This window comes from Citrus sinensis, chromosome 4 (genome assembly GCF_022201045.2).
Source record: "Citrus sinensis cultivar Valencia sweet orange chromosome 4, DVS_A1.0, whole genome shotgun sequence".
Taxonomy (NCBI): Eukaryota; Viridiplantae; Streptophyta; class Magnoliopsida; order Sapindales; family Rutaceae; genus Citrus; species Citrus sinensis.
In genome coordinates this window covers 2,563,495-2,578,920 of record NC_068559.1, presented here as the reverse complement: position 1 = coordinate 2,578,920, position 15,426 = coordinate 2,563,495, and the positions used below count along the sequence as shown (strand labels likewise).

At 32.7% G+C, this 15,426-nt stretch overlaps 2 protein-coding genes across 3 annotated transcripts; one reads left to right on the top strand and one right to left on the bottom strand.

The window, feature by feature from the left end:
• The first annotated feature begins 1,130 nt into the window (after positions 1-1,130).
• Positions 1,131-3,672, top strand: LOC112498989 (FBD-associated F-box protein At1g60410-like). Of its 2 annotated transcripts, XM_025101346.2 has the most exons (4): positions 1,131-1,238; positions 1,633-2,826; positions 2,915-3,103; positions 3,220-3,672. In XM_025101346.2, exons 2-4 carry the CDS (start codon positions 1,636-1,638, stop codon positions 3,475-3,477), a joined length of 1,638 nt encoding a protein of 545 aa, XP_024957114.1. In that variant the 5' UTR covers positions 1,131-1,238; positions 1,633-1,635; the 3' UTR covers positions 3,478-3,672. The 2 variants fall into 2 exon arrangements, with proteins under 2 accessions (XP_024957114.1, XP_024957115.1); XM_025101347.2 differs by lacking the exon at positions 1,131-1,238 and having other exon boundaries at positions 1,250-2,826.
• A 9,446-nt stretch (positions 3,673-13,118) lies between these two features.
• LOC112498927 (uncharacterized) lies at positions 13,119-14,117 on the bottom strand. Its single transcript, XM_025100803.1, has one exon. The coding sequence runs from the start codon at positions 14,115-14,117 to the stop codon at positions 13,119-13,121; it is 999 nt and encodes a 332-aa protein (XP_024956571.1).
• Positions 14,118-15,426: the final 1,309 nt, after the last annotated feature.

Sequence of the window (15,426 nt, the reverse complement as noted above, 5' to 3'; positions counted from 1 at the left end):
TTTTTTAGTCGGACGACCCTTTTAAAATTTTTTTTTTCATTTAATTACAAAATACTAATATTCATTCTATCTATACGTTAAAATAACAATAGAAAAAACACATACCGTTAAATAATAAATATGATATTTTCATCTCTTTTAAAAATAAAAAGTCATACAAAGTTGGATTCTTATCCTCTAATGAATAGTCTAATTGGTTGGTCTTTCATCGTATAAGCAAGAATAATTATTTTGGAGCGGGATATGAATGAAACAGAGTTGCTTAAAAAAGGGAAAAAAAAAAAAAAGAGAGAGAGAATTGCGAATTTGCTAGCTATGAATTAATAATATTAAGGTACGTAACGTCAACAAAGGCAAATCTCTTCCAATAATCTTCAAAAATAATCTAAAGAAATTAAGAAAGTAAAAAGTGGTCATTAGCGTCAACTGTGGCAGCTGTCTTCTTTTTCTTTTTCATAATTTGGGGAAACGATTATTGAGATTTCTAAATTTTTAATTTTGACCATAATTTTTTTTTAATTTCCTTGCAAAATTACTAAAAAGGACTTGCAAAATGCCCAAATCTATTAAAAATAATAATGGTAATTGCTGTCAAGTCTAAATCCTAAACCAACTTGAACGGATAGATTTAGATTGTTGTGACTTACAAAATAATCAATATCTATAATGCTGATGAAATAATCAATTGGAATTGTTGGTAAATATTGTGTTATTGAAAGGGCTGCTAGTTTTAAAATCAAAATTTATGCTTTTAGTAATTTCATAATAGAAAAAAGTTTAAATTGTCTAAAACTCAATGTGAGCAGCTAAACATTTTAAATCCCGTACAAAAAAAGTTTCAATACTGGTAAACATGTGATTGGACCACGTGATTCATAAATAGTATTTATGAAAATATAATATGTAATTACCCTTTTATTAAAATAATAGTTTATAATAGAAACTCTAAAAGAATTATCAATTATCCAATGAATTACTTAATTTATAAGAAATTTTAAATGTATTGTCAAAATAAAAAAAATATTGATTAAATAAATAGATTAAAAAAATTACTAAACACTTTTTTTATTAAAAAAATTATGAAATAAACTCCTCTATTTAAATAACAATCCCAAACAGGAAGGAAGGAGTGTCAACGCTAAACTCTAAACCAAAGGTATATATTTATTTAAAAATCTGTACAGTTCCCATTGCCCTGGCAGTTCTTCAAATCAACTTCTCATCGGATTAATTTAATTGTAAGGCTCTGTATCATATATTCCTTTATTTTTATTTGCTTTTTTTTGTATCTAATCCGACTCCTTACTAGCAGTGGCAGGCCTCTTCGGAAATTAAACTGTATTATATTTGAAGATTTTCTAAACCCTTGTGCAATTACAATTATTTGTGGTAAACATATCGTACGCACAGGAACTGAGTTTGAAGAATTTCCCCAGAATATTTTCTTTATTATATGAAATTCATATGTTTTTAGTTCCGAATATTATTTGATTGCCCTTCTTTCCTTTCCTTTTCTTTCTAGTAATAAGATGATGGGAATATAAGCATAGGTTATAAAACATTCTGTTCCTTAAATATGATGCTGATTAATATATGAATAATTTGAATATTAAATTACAGTACTGATTGCAGATTATGTATGCCAAGGGCATGGATCGAATAACGGAACTGCCTACGTTTATCATTCATCATATTATGTCTTACCTCTCTGCTAAAGAGATTGCTCGAACTAGTATCTTGTCAAAGAGATGGTGTCTGTTCTGTATTTCGTTTCCAATTTTGGAGTTTGACCAATGTTACTTCCTGGGAAAAGCAATAACGTTAATGGATATATCTGACGAAAAGAAATTCATGGCATTTGTGGATGCTTCCCTGTTTCGATTCTGCAAGCTTAGGTTTCGCATGCAGGAATTGAGATTATTCCAGAGCTTTCTAGATGTTAAGGGATCCGCTCCTCTTCTTGATAAATGGATAGGATTAGCCGTTGACAATGGGATTAAAGATCTAGTGTTGATGGTTCACAACATGACACAAGAAGACACTGTGTGCATTTTGCCTCAAACAATCTTTTCGGCAAAATCGATGGCTACATTAAGTCTATTTGGGTGCAGGATGGAGCAGCCTTCTGATACTACTACTATAAGTTTAGATTCTCTGAAAAAGCTAACAATTGAGAATGTCTATATCAATGATCAGATGTTCCAAAAGCTTACTAGTGAATGCCCATCACTTGAAGATTTTGAAATTTCCGCTTGTTGGGGTTTAAAGAATTTGTGTGTCTCTAAGGCTCACAAACTCAAGAAATTGGCGATTTACACATTTTACGAGGACATTGATATTGTTGAAATTGTTGTTCCTAGTCTTCAGCAGTTAACCCTTTTATTCTGTAATGGGGAAATGAGGCCACGGGTAGTTAAGGCAGTTAGGTCTCCACATTTGACAAAGTTGATGTTAACTTCTGTATGGTTTATGGATGAAGAATTTGACAGATTTATCTCAAAATTTCCCCTCCTTGAGGATCTTTTGCTGAGGTTCTGTCGTTTGCCCGAAATGGTTAAGATTGCAAGTAATCAGCTGAAGAACTTGCATTTTAATTCCTGCGAAAATTTGAAGGCAATTGACACTGATACTCCCAATTTACTATCCTTTACCTTTAGTTATGATTTTAATCCTATTCCCACAATAGCAATGAATGCTCTGTGTCCATGGAAACTTTGTTTTTCGTGTGAAGGTAACCTTGACATGCATTGGTACCTTCGACTAAAGAAATTTCTTGGAGTAGAAAAACAAATTGAAAACTTGAAACTATCTTTGGAAACATGCGAGGTATTGTACAAGTTTCGTATAATGCTCATTTACATTTTACTTTTAATATTTCATAATGTTTTTGCTGCCACTCTATTTGTTGATCTAGGTTTCATTTAATTTGGATGAACTCAGTGGATGTTCTCCTTCCCTTCCTTTACAAGTTGGGACTCTAGAGCTGTATGCAAATGTGCCATTATCGGATTATGAAGCTTTGTTGGATGGTGTTTTTCAGATTTGTTATCCTAGGACTTTGCGAGTTTCTACAATGTTTGAAGAAGATAAAAAACTCATAGAGGTATATATATCCACTTGTATTATATACGTGTCATAGTCTACATATTATCATTCATGTGTTTAGGGCAAGTACTATACAACAGCTGATTTTTTATCCGATGTTTGGTTGAATTACAGTGGCTGTATGAGCAGCTACGGAATAGAGATGTGACCTGTTGCAATCCTCATCATATCAAGTACTGTTGGCGGCATCACTTAGAAGATATAAAGATTCAGAGATACTTGCAAATCGAAGAGAGCTTCGTAGTAATAGAAGACAATAAAACATTTGCTGATTCAAAATATATGATGGATGGAAGGTATCCACTTACACGAGAGGTTTCGGAATTTAATCTTGATTGGTCTGTTCCTGTATCTAATGATGAGCAGTGTTGACTCTTGAGGTTTTCCTTTAACTTGTGATTCTAAAAAATCATAGAGCTTACTGAAGATATGGTGATTTGGTTGTATTCACCCTTTTTACTTCAGTAACAGGATGATGATGTTATTGAAACATTATATCAGTAAAGCTGACTGTTGATTTATTTCTAATATTACATGTTTGATGTGAAGGAAGTCTCGTTTCCCCGAATATATGATATAATAGTCCGATGATCAATGATAGATTACGAGCTGCTTACTTTCATGTTTTATCTTAGAAGCATGAGTTTTAGATAGTTTTGTACCCAAATAGCATTTGCATGTGAAGTACTGTAATGTAAATGTGATAGCTTGGTCACGATTCATTCAATAATGATTTCTGTATAATGTTGTACTGAACCACACATTAAGTTCATTTTCACAGTATATTTGACAGGGGAAAAAAAATGTTAAGCTATTTGTGCAACAAATTCAGAATCCATTTACCAGAACAGAACCATAAAAACACTCATCAAAGGTCTCTTGTACTCGAAAAGAAAATCATATGCATGTACTGTAGCCCACGCATCTCTTGTACTCAAAAGAGATGACAGCTTCTGCCCCAAATGACAAAGAGAAGGGAGATTCACCTGTATGAGTCCGTGGAGTAGTTTTATAAGACCATAGGACAAATGGCAACTCAGCTGGGCACATTCCTTTGGCTTTCTCTAGCTTAGTTCATGTATTTTTATAATTAAATATTTTTTAATGTAATTTTATAAAATTTACAAAAAAAACTAATTAAAATAAAATTTCAGTTGATGATACCCTTGTGGGTATCTGCCGAATTTTTGTTAATATCAAACCCACCTGCAGCCCCCATAATTACCAGCAGTGGGCAGGTTTGGGTGAACTTACATATACCAGTGCCATCCCTTATCATTCTATCCAAAAGCACACCAAGATTCACCTCATCTTTCATATTCTTCTTATCCTTCAACTTGGCAAAAGACCTTCCCCGCATCTTTCATCTTATCCTCCTCCATAACAACTGCCTTCGACTCGAATGATGTATGTAGGACAAGTTTATCCAGTGGTGTATGTTTTCTTATTTTTTTCCTATTTGTTTTATTTAGTTTTATTGTTTGACTAGTATTGTTATATTAGTATTTTAGTTTAATGAGGGTTATTTGGCTTATTGAGTAGAATTACAATCTGTCTGCCAATTATAAATTCAAATTTCCTAACTTTCAAGAATAAATCTTCATTCAATTGCATCAAAAAAGCTGAACAGTTTCAGTGCAAAAAAGGAAATTGCAGTTTCATTCTGAAACCACTACAATTTTACACTTCAAATTGAAGTCCAAACAGAACCATGACTATGACAATATAGAAGCAACAATTTTATCATCATTCAAACTTCTGATAACTTGAGAAACAAGTAAACGAATCCTAATGTACTCTACTTTTGCTTGCTATGCCAACGCCACCCAAAAACAGAACTATAAAAACACGAAACAATATTATATCCTTCATCTCTTGTATTCCAAATGAAATTATTGTACATCGGGAAGGTGTTAATTAAGGAGCTAAAATTAGCAAGGTGTTAATTAAGGAGCTAAAAGTAGCAATTATACCAGAAACTTAACCAAAATATTGTGACGGAGAAAATAAAAAACTAACAGGGATCAGTAAATCACAACCAAATTAGCACCAAAATCTGCATCAGAAACATAGCATATGGAATCTGAAAGCTTATTAAATGTTTAAAGGAACCAAAAAGAACATACTACGGCTTCTGAAAGAACTACAAGACTGCTAGCTAGCTCTGCAAATTGAAGTTCAAAACAGAGCCACGATTATCACAAGCAACAATTTGATCATCAATAAAAGTAATGGTAATAAAATGACTAAACCATACTACAAAATAGAGAGACATTTAAAGGACACGTAAAAAAATATTTAACTTGTTGGATTGAGTAGTTTATAGCCAGATACCTTTTCTTGTCTCACTACATCTTCCGCTACTTCTTTGTTTCTCGCTTCTCCATTTCCTCCCATTTTGGTAGTAACTGTTCCACACCGCCAAACCCATCACCAACTTCTTTTTCTTCTTGATCATTTTTTGCAATTTTAGCACTATCAAGATTCTTTTTCTCACTTTGAATGTCACCCATTTGCTTTTTTTCTTCTTCTTCGTCTTTCTCTTTAGACTCTTCTTCAGAGGGTGCACTATACACCGGCTGCTGCTGAGCTGAATCTTGAACTGAAATTATCTTGTCCCAGAGAAGTCTCATCGCCTCCAGGATGTCTCTCTTTGCTTTATCCTTGTCCATCACCACCAGAAGTTGTTCATCTTGAGTTGGGATCACTCTATCCAAAACTCCACCACCAAGATTCACCTGATCTTTCATTTTATCATCCACAGGATCCGTCAACTTATAATCCTTCTGCAACTTGCAAAGTCTTTCTCCTAAACCCGTAAAATCTCTGGATGGAAAATCAACAATCTCGCGGTAATCGGCTATTAACTTTTCAAATCGAGCATCATTTTGTCGACCACAGTAGTTACGAATGGCCTTAGAGAGCCCACTCAGAAGATTGATATCTTCGGACAAGATATCATGATATTGTTGGACTGTAACATCTTTAATCTGTTCTTGAGAGGGTGCAACGTTCTGCGACTGCTCTTCTCCTCCTTCTCCCTCTTGTTGTTGTTGATGCTTTTTTTTGGGGATCATTCTGTCTAAAATCCCACCAGGATTCACATCATCTTTCCTCTTCTTCTTATCCTCCCCCTTCGTGAAGGCCTTAACCTGGCCTCTCGTCTTCCTATCCTCCTTAGCAAAGGCCTTCGCCTCATCTTTCATCCTATCCTCTTCCATAACAAATGCCTTCTACTCGAGTGATATATGTAGGACAAGTACTTATATAAGTGGTGTACGTTTTCCTATTTTAGTTCTATTGTTTGATTCGTATTGTTATTTTAGTATTTTAGTCTAATGACAGTTGCTGATTGTTCGGCATATTATTTGAGTAGAATTACAATTAATCTACTGAATGTAATCTAGTTTTTCATACCTTTCAACAATAAATCTTCTCTTAATTTGTGTCAGAAAACACATGCAGTTTATTCCCCAACAACTACAATTTTACTCTTCAAATTGAAGTCCAAATGGAGCCATAACTTTGAACATATACAAGCAACAGTGTTATCGTCATCAAATCTTCGGATTACGTACCAAACAAATAAACGTATACCCATTATTTTATTTTATTATCTTTTTAACTTATCTTATCCTGTTTTCAAATTTTAAGTGTGATAAACCCCAAAAAAACTCTTTTATTATGTTAAAAATAAAACTCTTTTCTCCCTTTGCACAAACACTATTAGAGAGAGAGAGAGAGAGAGAGAACACTTTCATTGAAAGAAAGAGCAAGAGAAAAGAGGTGGTGTTGTGTTGTTGATTTTGGGAAGAATTTTGCTGGGAGTCTTTTACTTTGCTTTGGGTTGGCTTTGCTTTTGTAAGAAGGAGGCTAAACTCTTGAGGTATTTCTTGTTTAATCCGTGAACATGCTTTCTTTATGCTGGTTGGTTTATTTATAATTATCGCCACCTGGTTAACTCTCAAATGTGATGAGAATATGTTTTTGGTAACTCTATGATGCTGTGAACAGTGTGAATAATATACTGAATATCTTTTGATTTAGCTGGAATGATGCGAAATTAATTATATGTTTTTAAACTACATTTCCTAAGCTTTTGTTGATATGTTCATATTCAAGAACTTTAATATTTTAAATTGTTATGATTTTTCAAATTTGGAAGAGAAACTTTAATATTTCCGGCGGTAGTTCTCACTTCTACAATTTATTCGGTAACCCAAATAGTTTCTATGAATTATACGAAATTTTGAAACAATACGTCTGTATGTTTAAAAAAGATCAATAATAATGTTGCTGTTGTAGTTCCGGAGGCTGTTTCTCAGATTGCAGAGTTTGAATTCGAAGTCAGTTTGGGTTTCTTTTTTATCAATAAATGCCTTAAGAATTTAATACAAATTCCTTATTGTTTCCTTAGTTTGTTCAAACTGGAATTTCTATTTTTTGGACATTTGTAACCAAATATACGAATTTTTTTATTGTTTAATACCAAATTTGGAAATTCTAGATAGGTTTGTTATATAAAAAAATAATAGTACTTTTAAATTAGTTCCATAAGTCTATAAATTCTGAAGTTTATAGATATCTTTATTGGGCGTGTCTACTGACACTAGAACAAGTGAAATGAATTTTCTGAGTCCTAATGAATGTTTTATGAATTTTCAAAGTTGTAGACTTCGGCTGGACAGTTCCGTGATTTTGGCTAAAAGTTAGTTTTTCAAAGATGTTCATCACTTGTGTCAGTTTTTGTGAATTTTCATATGTAATGCCATAACTGTGCGTAATAGCTTAGTAAATTTTCATAAATTTCCAACATATGTATAGGTTATTTAATGGTTAGGTTTATGTTCAGTATAGTGAAGTGCTATATTAGTATAATATTTATGGAATAAGGACGTTTGAGGTTATCTTTGAGGTCATAATTGATATGTTATTAATAAGAATGTTTTTATTATGATTATAGGACATGGGTGAGTCTGTGATAGTGGACGACGTTCTCATTAATTTTTTGTTATTACAGTTGGAGGTAAGTAGGTTCATGCATAGAATACTATGTACTAAAAGTTGTTTAAGATATAAGAATTATGTAAAAACATAATTATTTATTTTTTAGTAATCAAATGAATTTTATAATGTAGAATCATCTTTGAGAAATATTCAATATAAAATATTTACTTAAATCAAAACTATCTTTAAATGTGTTTTTAAACAAATCTTGTTAAGAAATTTTTTAAAAAAATAAATGTTTTCTAAAGGATTCTATCAAAAGGTTTAAATGATTAAAGAGAAGATTAAACATTATTAAGTACTTTCAAATGTTATTTATGAAAAAGCATGTAAGATGGATTCAAATGTTGTGGCTCATTGTCCATAGAAATATATATTACGTTATGTTATGTTATTTATATATGGCTAGCTAGTTGGATGATGATATGCTATTTGATACTATGTTGTGAATAATGCGGGGCACAGTACCCTAAACAATGATAAGAACTTTGAGGCATAGGCTAACTCTATTTTATGTTTACATGTTTTTAGGAAATTTTGATTATTTAAATGCTTACATATGAATCCATCACTTATGCCAAATGATAATGTTCCAAAATGATCATTATGATGTTTAATTGTTTGTGATTAATAGTTTTTAATATCGTGAACGAACTTGCTAACTAAGTTGAGGGCTCACTTTTCGCCTCTAACATTTCGTAGACTAATTAAAGATGTTGTTTATGGTCTTCAAATATGGAGAATCTTGGGGAATACGCCAGTTTAGTTTTTAAAGGTGTTCTTTTAGAGGGTTATTTGTTAAGTTTATTATGTTTTGAAGTTTAGCAATAAGTATGATGATATAAGGTTTCATTCCAAATTTCTATTGTGTTTTCAAAGGTGAATTTGGGGTGTAACAGTAATTCTAATGTCACTTTACTTTTGTTTGCTCTGCCACCCTTTACACACACACACACACACAAACAGACGGAGTGTTTTTGATGGAATAATATTAATTTGAAGAGAGAAATTATCTTTGCACTATCTTTATTTTTGTCATATGTATATTTAGCCACCACAAAATTTGGACATGTTTTATGCACCACCTTTGTTACTAAACTTGCATCAGTCTACCACTTTGACATAAGAATTTAAATAAAATAATTATTTTGCTCCTAAATAAATTAAAAGACTATTTTATTCTACAAAATTTTAAAAATAATAAAATTATTATTACAAGAATACCTTTGAATTTAATAAAATAAATAAATCTCAAAATTTTGATGTTAATTTTTATAACTATATTTCTTAAATGATAATTTTTGTAATTATATTTTTTTATTATTCAAAGTTGGTTTAGACTAGTTTTATTTAGTGATTAGTTTAAACAATGAAAATTGTTTGATAATTGTGAAATCGTTTGATAATTGTAATTGTATTATTGATAAAAAGAAAAAGAAAATATTTGAGATAAGTATTACAAGTTTTGTAGGTTAGAGGATTAAAAAAATCAATAATATTTTATCAATTAATTAAATGATACTCACACACCCATTTTTCAACAACATTTCATCAATTAATTAAATGATAATAATAATTTTTTTATTTTTAAAAAAAAATTTGAGGATAAAATTCATTTAGGAGTAGGGTGGTCACTTTATTTAATTTTTTAATGTCAAAATGGTTGATTGATATAAGTCTAAAAATAAAATAAAGATGGTGTAAAAAATAAATAAAAATTTTGTAGTGGTTAAATGTACATATGACCAAAAAAATAGTAGTGTGATAATTTCCTATTTGCAAAAGCATGTTGATCTTCTTCCACATGAATTGTTGCTTTTATGGTTGCTAGTGAAGTTTCTGCCATGGATTAAATGCGTATGCAAGGCATTCCTGTGTCAAATTTCGGATCCCATCTTCGCAAACATGCTACTATCTAACGGTGGGCAAACCCAATCTAACCCAATAGATCCAACTCAACTCAATTTAATTGTGACGGGTTGAGTGGGTTATTATAAATTGATTGAGTCAACTTTTTCTAATTCAATTAGCAATTGAGTTGGGTTGGTTTAATTATGATGAATTCATTTAACCTAACCCAACCCACATAAATAATAACAACAACAACAATAATAAGACAACTCTTAATTGTAAAACCCCAAAAATCTAAAAGGCAAATCTATTTTTTATCTTCTTTTTATATTTTATAAAAGAAACTATTTCATTTTTGGATCTACTACACTAAAATTTTATTCCAAAATTAAAATTACTCCCTCAAACCTCAAATCTCTAATTTATTCATCCTATATTCTTTTAGTTTTATGTATCGAATACTAGACCATAAATAGAATTTTTATGTTATAATATATTTATATTTTATTTCAATAAATTCCATTTTAAGTTTCATATCATTTTTTTATTTAATTTTTAACTTTGTTTTGTTCTTCAAATCTTTAACCCAATCCAACCCAACCCGATGATTTAAGGATTAGGTCGGATTAGGTTGAACATGTTTAGTTAATTGGGTTGGGTAAATTTTATCTCATTCCATTCAATAATGAGTTGAGTTGGATTTTCACAAACCCTATCCAACCCAACCCATGTCCACCCCTACTATCATCTTGTGGCCTTAAATTTCTTGTATCATCATTTTTTGGTCTAAAATCCTTGGACTGCTCAAAAGCATCTAAATCAGACCAAGGTGAGTTGACAAATCTTGATTTTCCTATTAACGATAGTTGATTATTATGAAATTTTTTACATTGCTATTTGGTCATATTATTATTGTTAAATTAAATTATTTATTGCATATTAAATAGATTTTATGTTGTTTCCAAAAAAATAGATTAATATTATTGATAAATTAATATACTTTTATTATATATCTAAATTATTTATTGAAAGTTTCTAAATTAGTCAAATTCTCTCTCTTGAGGCCAAATTTTCAATGATGGGGAAGAGGAAATCAAGGAGGGCAAAGCCTGTGACTGTTAAGAAAATGAAGGGAATGGAGAAACTGGATATTGAATTCAGTTGCCCATTTTGCATATTTTGACGTGAAGATTTTGATTGGCGAGGATATTTGTTGGAGCTCGGTGAGAGTTTTTGCACCAAGTTCCATGTCTTAACCGAAATTATGTGATTTTAAAAGTTTCTCATACTTTAAAATTTCTGACTGGAACATTTCTATATATATATGATAAAATGATTCATGCACGTAAACGAGTCAACTACAAAAGTTACTAAAAGGAACCGCAACCAAATTGAAACCATAATTTATGAGATGTTCAAGGAACCAAATAGTTAAAGACATGCAGTTTCTGGTCTTATCACCACTAAAAATGAAATTGATGTCTCTTCAAATTGAAGTCCAAAACAGAGCCATGCATGATCATCACTATATAGCTCAGTTGTTACACTGGTGAATAGATAATTATTAAATCTTGTGATAAGCAGCAACAGTATGCACCACTAGTGTCTTGCGTTTTGTCCCCCAATGCCAGCTCCCGCCTATCACTCACCCAATATTTATCATCTTAACTTGAATGAATCACTGACAAAAATTATTGATGACCAAGTTTTTGTTCTTTAATATAGATAAAATTTCGAACTTGATGAAGAATTTGGTTAAAGATTGTAACAAAGAAAATAAACAGGTAAAAGGGATCACAACCAAGTCTAGGAACCAAAAGAACATATGAAACTTGAAATTTCTAAAACAACTACAAAGACTGATATAGATATACAGTGGTAGTAGAGAAGCCTAATCACCATTATGATCTCACTCTGCTCCTTGAGTCATCCTTCCTCTCTTCCTCCGATTTCGGCTGAGGATGACCCAATATATCTCTCACGAAATCGAGTTCTTCATCCTGAGTGCACCAAATTGTGTCCTCTTTTACTGGGATCATTCTATCTAAAAACCCACCAAGATTCACCTCATCTTGCATCTTCTTTTTGTCCTCCTCCTCAGCAAAGGCCTTCACCTGGCCTTTCATCTTCTTATCTTCCAACTTAGCAAAGGCCTTCCCCACATCTTTCATCTTATCCTTCTCCATAGAAAATGCCTTCCACTCGAGTGATGTATGTAGGACTAAGAGCTATTACAAAGTGGTGTATGTTTTCTAATTTTAGTCCTATTTGTGGTACTTAGTTTTATTGTTTGACTGGTATTGTTATGTTAGTATTTTAGCCTAATGAGGGTTATTTGGCTTATTGAGTAGAATTGCAATTAGTCTAATATAGTTTTTCATACCTTTGAACAGTAAATCTTCATTTAATTTGCATCTAAAAGCTGAACAGTTTCAGCGTAAAAATGAATTTACAGTTACATTCTGAAAGGACTACAATTTTACATTTCAAATTGAAGTCCAAACAGAACCATGACTATGACTATATAGAAGCAACAATTTGATCATCATTAAAACTTCTGATACCGTACGAAACAAGTAAACTCAATCCTAATGTTTCTCCTACTTTTCCTTGCTATGCCAACGTTACCCAAAAACAGAACTATAAAAACAGAACCGACATTATACCCTTCATCTCTTGTATTCCAAATGAGGTTATTGTACATTGGGAAGGTGTTAATTAGGGAGAAGAAGCAACTAAAAGTAGCAATTATACCAGAAACTTAATCAAAATATTGTGACAGAGAAAATAAAGAACTAACAGGAATCAGTAAATCACAACCAAATTAGTCACCATAATCTGCATCAGCAATAGCATATGCTATCTGAAAGTTTATTAGATGTTTAAAGGAACCAAAAAGAACGTACACAACTTCTGAAACATCTACAAGACTGCTAGCTAGCTCTTCAAACTGAAGTTCAAAACAGAGCCATGATGATCACAAGCTCACTCATTACACTGATGAATGAATAGAAGGAACAATTTGATCATCAACAAAAGTTCTGACAAAATAACTAAACTGTACTAAAAACTGCAGAGACATTTAAAGCCCACATCAAAAAGTATTTAACTTGCTACAATGAGTAGTCCATAGCCAGATACCTTTTCTGCTTTCACTACATCCTCCGCTGCTTCTTCGCTTCATTCTCCTGCTCTTCCTTCAATTTCTGTAGATACTCATCCAAATCATCAGTACGGAAACCTTCATCAAGAGAAGGCAGATCTTTTATATTCGAAATTGTCTGGTCCAACTCCAAAGAACCCTTATCTCTTGCTTCTTCATCGGCACCATCAAGATTGCCGACAAACCCATCAAAAACTTGATAGTTTTCTTCTTCTTCATCTTTGGACTCTTCTTGAGATTGTTCATGAATGTTCTTTGGCTCTTCTTCTTCATCTCCATCTCTTGCATCTTCATTAGTACCGCCAAGATTGCCACCAAACCCATCACCAACTTCTTTTGCTACTTGATCAGTTTCTGCAATCTTGGTACACACTTGCTTTTCTTCTTCTTCTTTTTCTTTAGACTCTTCTACAGAGGGTGCAACAGTCACTGGCTGTCGTTGAGTTGAATCTTCAAATGAATTTATCTTGTTCCAGAGAAGTCTCATCGCCACCAGGATGTCTTTCTTTGCTTTATCCTTGTCCATCACCACCAGAAGTTGTTCATCCAAAAACCCACCACCAAGATTCACCTTATCTTTCATCATATCCTCCACAGGATCCGTCAACTTACAATCCTTCTGCAACTTGCACAGTCTTTTCCCTAAACCCTTAAAATCACTTGATGGAGAATCAACAATTTCACAGTAATCGACTATCAACTTTTCAAATCGAACATCACTTCGTCCACCACAGTAGTTACGAATGGCCTTAGAGAGTCCCTTCAGAAGATTGATATCTTCGGACAAGATATCATGATATTGTTGCACTGTAACATCCCTTGCAATTCTATCATCTTTAGCACCCACTTGCTCTTGCTTGTTTTCTCCTCCTTCTTCTTCTTTTGTCTGTTCTTGAGAGGGTGCAATGTTCTGTGGCTGCTGTTCTTCTCCTTCTCCTTGTTGTTGCTGTTCTGCGGCCGCTCTCCTTCTCGTTCTCCTTGTTGAACTCATTTCTTTCAATTTTCTTTTACTCAGAAAGAGTGAGGGTTTTGAAGGAGGTTTCTTCGATGTTCAAGAAATATAGCAACTCGGAGATTCAAGATTCATTTATGAGAAGTCCCATTTCTGTTATCAGGAATCTTATTGGCCTTTTATTAGGTGCTACAGTGCACACACGATGGATTGCTTTACAACCGTTAAACTCTCAATTGAGTCGATCTTTTTCTGTGCATTTGATTGAAACTGAACCATCAATCCTATATGAAGCTGAATACAAAGTGTACAATTTTTTTATCACTAATGCTTAGCGCATTTTGCTCGCTAGCCAACAGGCCGCTGAGCCAGCATGCTTTGTCACGTGCGGTCAAGCTCGGTCAACAATCGGTTAGGCAGTTAGAAATGGCGGGAACTCACCTGGGTTTGGTTGGCAACAGCCTTTGTGAGTGAGTCAAATCGATTAGACTAGTGTTTTGAACATTTTTAAAAAAAAATGAAAATGATATTTTAAATTTGGTAGTTTTAAGACTCGAGATAATGGACCATTATCTCGGCAATAATATGAGCCAAGCTAGCATTTACGGTGAATCTGTGCTTGATTCAAGTACACAGAACATAAAATAAAGTAGGTCTTGGATGAATCAAACAGTGGCAAAATATTTATAATATAAGAGATGAATTAATCAACTGATGGCGTCCCTTAAATTTGATTTCTAGTTATCTCTATTCATGCTTCGCGTCTCATAACCGTGGCTCCCATTGTTTGGGTGTTACTATCTTATTTTTTTTCAAATTTAAGTTTTCTTGGGCTTTGTCCCATCACCGTGTGTGCCCCAAATCAGTATAAAACATCTGAACTGTTTCAAGGTTCGAATACTTTAACAGCCCAAACCCAAAAATTAAGTTTTGTTATTGGACTTTACAACTTAAATATATCAAATTAAGTGTGAGAGCCTATGATTTATAAATCATTCCGGAAACTCACTCGCCAATGAATATATTACAAACATATCTACTATGCTTTTGGGACGGAGTCAGTTCTATATGGGCGCCTTTGTTTAGTCTGTTCATGGCGTGCTGACCCCAATGTAGAGCCATGGACAATAAAGGAATACGGAGTGGAGTCAAGTTGGCAGAAGCTCTTTCGATTAGCTGAGAATTTTCACGAAAATAATTATCACTACAACTTGCGGCCTCTATGCTTTTACAACACAATTAAGAGCTGATCAGGATGATGAATTTGTCTTCTTGAACAATAAGAATGAATTGATAAGGTTTGAGGCTAAAGACAGGATACTTGAACGTTTGATCATTTGTCTTTCCC

What these genes read in the sequence shown, in the direction of transcription:
- LOC112498989 (XM_025101346.2), top strand. Translation starts at nt 1,636, where the DNA reads ATGTATGCCAAGGGCATGGATCGAATAACGGAACTGCCTACGTTTATC. An exon ending in TATCTTTGGAAACATGCGAG is followed by an intron (nt 2,827 to 2,914) that starts GTATTGTACAAG and finishes TTGTTGATCTAG; the next exon opens with GTTTCATTTAATTTGGATGA. An exon ending in AAGATAAAAAACTCATAGAG is followed by an intron (nt 3,104 to 3,219) that starts GTATATATATCC and finishes GTTGAATTACAG; the next exon opens with TGGCTGTATGAGCAGCTACG.
- LOC112498927 (XM_025100803.1), bottom strand. Translation starts at nt 14,117, where the DNA reads ATGAGTTCAACAAGGAGAACGAGAAGGAGAGCGGCCGCAGAACAGCAA.